The 9,674-nt window shown below is 32.9% G+C and overlaps 1 protein-coding gene across 1 annotated transcript; it reads right to left on the bottom strand.

The window, feature by feature from the left end:
• Positions 1-4,039: 4,039 nt before the first annotated feature.
• Positions 4,040-9,297, bottom strand: LOC113722706 (myb family transcription factor MOF1-like). The gene is made up of 5 exons (XM_027245954.2): positions 9,001-9,297; positions 8,579-8,655; positions 6,953-7,053; positions 5,603-5,717; positions 4,040-4,394 (listed from the first exon to the last, which is right to left on the bottom strand). The coding sequence occupies exons 1-5, from the start codon at positions 9,161-9,163 to the stop codon at positions 4,164-4,166; spliced, it is 687 nt and encodes a 228-aa protein (XP_027101755.1). The 5' UTR covers positions 9,164-9,297; the 3' UTR covers positions 4,040-4,163.
• Between the last annotated feature and the right edge of the window lie 377 nt (positions 9,298-9,674).

A 9,674-nucleotide genomic window follows, 5' to 3' on the forward strand; every position in this document is an offset into this window, starting at 1 on the left:
AACATAAAATATAATTCTATCCACCAAGACATATGGACAAGGGATAATAATGGAATGCAGAGTTACATGTATGTCCAAGGACCAATCCGGGATGCTAACGTGTTAAGATTTGTTGGCACGAAAAATACGCGCATGGCGGAAGCAATTTTAACACATATAAAAACATGTGGGAAGAAGAGGAGAAATAAGCTCACAATCAAACTTCAATAATTTATTTAACTCAAAAGCCAACAATAACAAATATTAAGTCGTTTCACTCACGACAACTCACAAATCTCAACTATGAAATTTTTGCTCAAACCTACTTTCAAAACTCAACTCAACTCAACTCAACGCTTCAAGACTTAACCTAACACTACTAGTAGTATTTATGGACCAATTTGTTTCTTAATTATAAAGTACAAATCCAAACCGACTAATGAATCAAGAAACAACTCGTACTAAGATTCGGACAAGGAAACCAATGACACATAGGAAACTGACTATTCAATTAGATTCGGACTCAAACTATCACTGCCTAAGCCTTTGAAAAGGAAACTAACTAATAACTAGTACTAGTCTTCAAACAACTCTGGAACTTAAAGGAAACTAAAACAATTAGGAAATAAAATAGCTTAATTTAACTTCCATTATTGCCTCTCTTAAACTGAACTCTTCATTATGGTCACCTTCAATGCCATCTCGAGTTTGAATTTCCATGAACAACTCGGTCGCTATATAAACAACATTCAACCCCAAATTATAATTGGTTTTTAATTTCATCTTTACATGCGGTAGTGGACGAAACTTGTTCTTCTCGAATAATTTTTTTGCCTGATCACTTCTATCAAAAAAGTCGAACATGTTCACCCATACTCCATTCAATGCTCCATAATTCAATTCATGCATATCACTAATAAAATCTCCCAAAATAAAAAATCATAATTTCCGCCACCAAGATTTTTAACATCACCATATTTTTGTGTTGATTGATTCACATTGACAACTGCATCAACCTTAGCAATGTCACAATTTTCAACTAAATCGTCTATATCATAATTGATATCAACCAATTCCATCACATGATCTTCAAAAAATTCATCAATCTCGACAAAATTAACAATTGCTATGGTGCCACGATTTTCAGACACATCTTTAACTTTATCAATGGTTCACCTTTTTCCTCAACCACACATGAGATTTCTTCTTGAATTACAAATTCTTCATCTTCATGTGCACTCACAACTTCTATAATTTTTTCTTTCTTTGACTCATCAAAATATTCTTTTTGTTCTTCTTTACCACAAATTTCTTCTTCTCCACCATGACCATAGGAATTTATCAAAAATTTTCAAGCCTCCTTTGCTATCTTTATATGTATGAATTTTTTCACTACATGTAACTAGATTTGGATACTGAGATAGTAAAATGTCTTGTAATTGAACTGTCTATTCCTCTGTAATTGTTTAACTGCATCGCTTGATAATTCTATACTTGCTATAAGTTCCGTGAACCCCTTTTGGATAATATTCCAAACTCCAATATCTTTGAAAAAATTCTTCATCATTGACCTCCAAGTCTCAAAATTGTTTTTACCATCAAGATAAAAACAGGACATTGTTGTAAATAATGTGATCCATATTTTAATTATTTAATCTCCACTCAATTAGGAACAATTCTGCGTCCAAATTGTCAAAAACAAATCTTCTGACCCTATGCTCCAATTTTGCAAACAAGTCCTAGGATCAAAGTTTAAATCTCTGATACCACTTGTTGGCACTAAAAATACGCACATGACGGAAACAATTTTAACACATGTAAAAATATATGGGAGAGGAGGAGAAATAAACTCACAATCAAACCTCAATAATTTATTTAACTCAAAACTCAACAATAGCAAATATCAAGTCGTTTCACTGACGACAATTCACAAATTTCAACTATGAGATTTTCGCTCAAATCTACTCTTGAAACTCAATTTAACTCTTCAAAACTTAACCTAGCACTACTAGTAGTATTTATAGACCAATTAGTTTCTTAATTATAAAGTACAAATCCAAACCGGCTAACGAATCAAGAAACAACTCGGATTAAGATTCGGACAAGAAAACCAATGACACATAGGAAACTGACTATTCAATTAGATTCGGACTCAAACTATCACCGACTAAGCCTTTGAAAAGGACACTAACTAATAACTAGTACTAGTCTTCAAACAACTCTGGAACTTAACGGAAAGAATCAAGGTACGTGCACAAAATGCGTGAGTATAGCAATTGTACGTCATTAAAAGAGTAATTTCACTTTGCACCTCTAACTTGTATCTAGTTATTACTTTGCACTATAAACTTCAATTTTGGATACATTGCACCCTGAACTCTCAAAATTATCAAATTTGAGTCCAATTTTTTTTCCACTACTAAGCAAAAGTAATGGAAATAAAGATTGTCTACACAACACGCAAAGTGTAACAATTGCAATCAGTGAAAGATAAAATGATAGTCCCTCCTTCACCGTCAAATTTGGTCCCATATATCGAGTCTTTGGGTTAAAAAGAAACATGATTGCCTGACAAAGTAAAACAAGGCTAACAATAAAAAATTAGAAATTCAACTAGAATTTTTCAAGAATGAACAAATCTAAGACTTAGGATAAGATTCTTAGGATGTGCCAAACACCAAATTAGTGATCAAAACTAGTTCTTCGTATTTGGAGGATTAGCATCACTAATTCCTCTAGACATGATACTCATGGTAGGAGCATATTTTTATTCTTTTTATAGCAACTTAGAGATTCCAAATTTTTTCAATCCATTGACCTCAAACTATGGCCTAAATATAGGGAACTAGTGAACACGTTGCTAAACTCCACTAGATAAATGATTAACTCTAAATTACAATTAAAGAACAAGAATCTCCGATTAAAAAACTATAATGTACTGCTGCTGCTACTAATCTGCTAGATATTAATTTCTAGTTGGTTTTTTCAGACAAAGGAAACTGATGAAAATTATACATTTTTCCTTATTAATTTCCATAATTTTTCTTATGGTGTTAATGATTGGATTCAAATAGGACAAATCCCAAAATTTAGAGTGCAACGTAAACAAAAATTAAAGTTTAGAGTACTAATTAAGAATCAAATATGAGTTAAGAGTGCAAAGTGGCATTAGTCTTTTTTATTGATGTCCTTAATTGTGTTAGTTTTGCTCACAATGTTAACTGATTGGATTCAAATGGAATGGATTTTGAAAGCTTAGAGTGCAATATGTTCAAAATTAAAATTTAAGGTACAAAGTAAGAACTGCATACAAGTTAGATGGTGCAAATTAAAATTAATTCTTATTATTTGATAAGTTCTTGTCTTCCTCTAATATTCTGCGATACCTTCCTATATACAAAGTTGGTCATGAATAAGAAGTAGATGACCTGATAGATGATGCAATTCAGTGGCTAAGCCTGATACTTTCTCCAGTAGAGGGCACAACTTACATTATTCCTAATATTTTTCTATTTGTTTTACCTTCAGTCTCACACTTACTAGAATTACCTTTTCCCAATTTCATAGTTGGCCATATGTATCCAAAATTTTAACTTCACCAAAATTTCAATGTTGTTACATGAGGAAGATATCTATAACTCGTAAAAGTACAAAATGATATATGCATATTTGCATTAAAAAGGCGATACATTTCTACTAATTACAACAGCATATAAAAATTGCTTTAAAATTTTGGAATACAATACTAAAGCTTTTGAAAGTAATTATGTGTAATATGTTGATAGTATATATACAAGTGGGTATGAATGCATACCACATCACCTCACTGATTTGAACTAAATTCATCAACATTCGATTACTGGAAGTGCAATAGTAAGACATGAGTTTACACTTAGTCCATTAATTCTCCAAAAAAGAAAAGAATTAAGGAATATCTTTTCTTGAAATAGAAAATATTTTCAGAGTGTGAATTTGTTTCTCTTTTAGATTGACAAATTAATTCGGTAGGTTTACTTCTCTCTTTTTCACTCCAGATAAACACTGCACAAGCTTTCATATCTGTAAAACAATCCGTACAAAATTTCTACATTCTTATACAAAATTGTTTTATCAGTCATAGTTTTGTTACTATGTTTTGATACTATTAAAGTTGAACAAACTGGTCATATATTGTTCTTTGGGAGTTAGTAGTGGTAACATGGTGAGATAGACAAGTCCAAGTTAACATGACTGTCCTTGGAAGAATAGGGAAGAAGGTCAAAAGAATTGCTGGAGGCACTAGACTGCGAGACTAGACGACCATTTGAGGACCACAAGCTTGGCTCTTTTCCACATTCAACAATGGCTTGTAAAAAGTCAAAAATTCCGGTCTGACTTTCTGTCAAAGTATTACAATTTGTACTACCTTGTATGACCTGCAAATTTTCAATTAAAACCCAAGTTAGTTTGCATAATTCTTCATACACTTTTCCCTAAAATGCGAATTATACCCCGTGTTTTTTATACCTTACCCCTTCAAGCTCTAAATCTTGCCCTATATGTGTGCGTTTTCAGATTTCTTGGTTATGCCCTAGTTACTCGTAAGCTTAAGCATTGAGCTCATATCAAAAGGCTAACATGTGGATAAATGCTCCCTTACTGTGATAGGAATATTATGGCACTTTTAGCAGTCAACAACAAAAGTTTCATAATTTTAGTCACATGTCATAAAGGGCGTATGTTGTTCGTATGCTGTCAAGAATTGAGAGCAAGGAAAAATCAGTAGCATGCCCAAAAACAATTGGGGCAAAGTGCACGTAGCATCTTTTATATTTCAAGTAAGTTTGGGTAGGGTTGCTAGATAGAGATCAGTTTTATGTAGGACCAAGTTGCAACCTTAAACTTAATAGATATTCTCAGATTACACCTCAAAATTAAATTCTAGATATTTTTGCACTATAAAATCTTCCATCCAGCCCACTTTAGTCCAATAGTAAAAGAAGTTAATAAAGGACAAAATGTGAACTTGACAGTTTCTTCAATTAGTTCTACTATGCACCTTAACTTTCAATTAATTCCCGTATGCCACACCCAAACTTCATAGGTGGTAGTCCATTTAAAAATAGTACCTTAAAACAATCTTTATGTCACCAGAGGAACAATGGAATGAAAATTTATGACTACTGGCAGTTTGAAACATTAGTGCGATTCCTAGTATTTGACACTCATCTGCCTATGATTTGAGTAATTTGTTTGAATACTGTAACAACTAAAGTGAAACAAATAAAACACTTGGCATCTTTGAGGAATAAAGTGCCTCAAAAATGAAATTTGACATGGAATATGATTACTTTTGTATAGTTTAAGGGTGCAGTGTGATGCTAAGTTTCTGTTTTCATCAAGTTTTCAAACGCAGTAAACTATCAGAACAAGTGGGGAAAATAAAAGAGGTCAGAGTTAAATTTTCTAAAATCAAATTTACAGTGCAATGTAAGAATCGATTTAAATTTCAAGGGTACAAATTGAAATTAGTCCTTTTATGCAGATACGTACATTAAATCTGTTGCAGTATAAGTAGATTTATTCTTTTTAACACTATGAGTAGAAGTTACCGTGGAATTCTCTAAAAAAAGAAAAAAATTACCTGGGAATCGAATAGAGGATCCCCTTGATTGATAGTTTTAGTTTTGCCTTTGCAAGTGATCGAGCTCCCTGATTCCTTCCTCTTTAGTGGTGGTTCTTGATCTTTGCCAACTTTGCTGCAAAAGCAACAAGATTTTTATACGTTTTCAGAATAATGAGTAGGACTTTGCTGGATATAATTACGTATATATCCCACTATTTATGGGTTACTGCTTGTATTCAATTGAAACTGGAAAAAGAAAAACCAAAACAAATGTCCTCATCTTGTATAAAACTCAAAATAAGTAAGGAAAAACGAAAAGAAACATGAAGACATCTACTTACCATAGCACTCATTCGATTGAGTGTTTGTTTGTTTGTTCCCTTTTTTTTTTTTCAAAGATGTCAGTTGTTCAAAATTCACTACTTTTGTACTACTTGAGATAGGGGTGGGCAAAATTATCCACTAACTCGAAAACCCATCATATCCGATCTGATTTAATTCAAAAATTAAGATATCCGATTTGTATTATTTGATTGGATCAAAAAAGGGCCAAGTACCCGCTAAAATGCAGGGCGAGTGAGGATCACATAATTAAAAACTTGCGGGTACCTGACCCAACCCGTCCTGCCCTGCCCCGGATATTTATTTTTTTATTTTTATATACATACTATAAAATAATAATTTAAAGTTAAATAATTAATTTCATTGAACAAATTGCATTACAAATATGAGAGACTATTTTAAAAATGTGCACATTTTAAAAAATGTGCTACTTATTTTAAACTTTTATTGATTTTGAATTCTTTTAATTTTTTTCTTTTATCTTATACTCTCTTCGCATGCTTATTTCTTGGTGGGAGACTTTTTTGAGAAAAAATCTTTATTAAATCTTAGATGAATGTGTAAAATATAAAATTAAATTAGTATAAATCATTTTTTTTAATTAAATGATAAATGGGGCGGGGCGGGTACCTGTTGATCCGGCCCTATCTCAGCGGGAACTCTATAATCAGGTACTCGCTGATATACCGGGGGGGTTAAGAATCAAAAAATGGCTGACCCGCAAGGTGCTGGTCGGATCAGTCAAATGGTGGATGAGAGTAAGTACCCGATCCGCCCCACCCCTAGTCTTGAGATAACTCTCATTTAATGTTTTCCTATAATTACTTGTAGTCAAAATGTTCTCTTTCCTTATAATTTAAGTTCATTAAATTAAAGAAAAACAAAAACCCTTGGCTGATCTTAGGAAAACACCGTGATAACATAATAAAACAATAAGAAAAATCCCTGCCTTATCGTACGCATGCACATAAAACAGGATGCCACTGATTGTCACCTAGAAGGTGAACTAATTGTAGCAGTGCCTACCTGAGAGGGGACAGAACTACAGAATCTGGGGTTTCCTTCTCATGCAGCATCGCAGGTACCACTAGGTTAATGGTGGTGCTTTTCTTCATACTTCTATACATCTGAAAAAGCCATGATTGCAATTAATTCAGATCAGATTTAATTTTTTAAAAGGGTAGTCTAAGCATATATATAATTTCTTTTTCATATTTTTCCCTTTAGATGATCTCTGCAGCAATGTTGTACATGCTATTATATATTTTGCTAGAGGAAAAGAACTCACTCAGTCTCTTCAGCAATAACATTCTATTTTGGGAAATATCTTTAACATAAATATACAGTACTAATCTGCTGCTTTAATCTCGTAGATAATGGTTCGTTAAATTTTGTTGAAAGGTACAAAAGAAAAGTGAATTAAATAGACAGACTACACGTATATGGGGGACATGTTTGGTCACATGGCAATTCTTAAAATGGACGAGTAGATAGGTAGGCCTATATATATGTGTGTGTTGTTAAAATGGGTTGCAGGTCATCTGTTACGTGCTAAGGTATAATATTCATATCACACATTCTCATATATTGACACGTATCTTTTTCAAGAGTTAAATCTAACTAGGGGTATTATTGTGACAATTTAAGGAATATAGTATCAATCTATTTAAAGTGTGTAACAGGAAAATTATAATTAATGTATAACAGAAGATCCATTGCCGTTAAAATACTGGAAACCTTATTGCTTACTCAGGTATGGTGTTTCCAGGATTTAAAGCCACATGGAATAAACTACCGAGAAGTACTGATTCCAAGGGTAAAAACTAATCAAAGGATTTGCGATCATGATGATCTAGGTCAAGATGGATGAAGTGAAACAAATTTAAACCTAAAGAGTATAGGATATGTATGCCAACAAAGAAAGCAAGAGAAAGAAAAAAGTGAAATAGAATGCATTACTTTGTGGTCTAAACTAATTATAGAATAAACGAACTAATGAGAGATACATTTAACCTAGTTAGTGTTTGGCTAGGCCTAATTCTAGGCTTGATCTAGCTACCAAAACTTGTGGGGGTTACACAATTATTGGAAAACTTGAACACTTCTATCTTACTGAAACCCCTTTTTGCAATGATCAATCTGATACCCCTTTTTGCAAGCCCAAATTCTCAGACATTAATTTAGACTATCTTGGATTTTCGAAAAATGTTAAAAGCTCCTATAAATTTACTTCCTCGTTCTGTTTTTCTTCATTCTGTCCATTTGGTTTTCTTTCTTTTGAAACTTTTTAAGACACACATAAACGTGCAAAGTGTCTGTATCTATAGTTGTAAAGCACTCCTTTCATCCCCTATTAGACATAGATGAATATTAATCTTCATAGTTTTCTGATTTCTTAACTAAATTTTGTGTACTTAATTCTCTTTTTCTGTCTTCTATATGGTCTATTTCTTCTTGTTGAACAAGTTTCAATTCCAAAAGAGCACATAGTAAGTTCTTTCGAGAATCCGAGCCTAGCAAGCTTTTCAGTCGTGAAAGCTCCCTAGGACATCAACGATTCTACTGCTGCTTTCAATGTTGATAATTTGCATGTTCCTTCTTAACCAAAATAGAGAAATTGACAAAAAAGGGAAATATATCTAATTGCTATACCTGCAGATGACTTTTGACATGAGACACTTGAAGCCCTCTCACTCCCATCATTTGAATGATTCTCTTTGGTGTTGCTTCTGAAAAATTTACTGGTTCAGTCACAAATTCAACATATATTCCCATACCAAGCAATATATTTATCCATATATTCTTACTATAGTATCATGATTAAGTAAGAAGATATGAAGATTAACCATAATTATAAAATTGTTTATTACAGTAGCAGTGCTCTTACAACAAAAATTTTAAAAGTACTAGGCGATTTACTGTAAACCAGATTAATTAGTCTTATGCTAACAAAAAAAGTCCTTGGAAAGCAGCTTAATATGTATGCCATACTACTCGTCCTTGTTTATGGAAAATCTTTTTTCAGTAGTGAAAAGGAGAAGAAAAAGGGTATTTCTTGAGGAATTTAAACTTACGATGCTTTCCACCAAGTTGATCAACTGCTTCAACAAAGTGCTCATGAAGCTCCGGCGTCCATCGGAGACGGGGACAAGCCGATTTCTTGTACTGCCTAACGCCAGTTTTATTGCAGCGCTCCATATTCGGCAGGTTTATTGGACGATCAGGAATGCCCAACATAAATACAAATGAGGGTTAGATCACATACACATGGGAAAGGGATAAGATGTTTTGCAGGGTTCCTTAGACTTTTGTGAGCTTGGGCAGACTTTGAGAAAAATTTTCTAATGCCTCAACATTAGGGGTAAAAACTGAAACTAATAATTGAAGCAACTATTGTTTGTTTGTTTGACAATTAGTTACAACTGATTGGAGAATTAATCTAATTATCCTTTTTATTGAACTTGCTGATATTCAACCCTCAGAGCTAAAAACAAAAAAACTTAAAGAGTTCTTTGGACTAGTGTTCTCACACATGGTATAGAAAATCTGATTAGTGGATTTCAGTAGAAATCTTTCTAAGTAAATTCCATTATAGTACTTCCCAGAAAATGCACATATATAGATCCTTGGAAAATATTTTCCTACATCCTGAAAAGATATGAGGCGCCGAAAAAAGTAGATGAATCTTCTTAATAAAGGCAAATCATGACTACAGTACTTGTGTGCAACAAAAAGTCAAATTTAAGAA

The sequence above is a fragment of the Coffea arabica genome, chromosome 5e (genome assembly GCF_036785885.1).
Source record: "Coffea arabica cultivar ET-39 chromosome 5e, Coffea Arabica ET-39 HiFi, whole genome shotgun sequence".
Taxonomy (NCBI): Eukaryota; Viridiplantae; Streptophyta; class Magnoliopsida; order Gentianales; family Rubiaceae; genus Coffea; species Coffea arabica.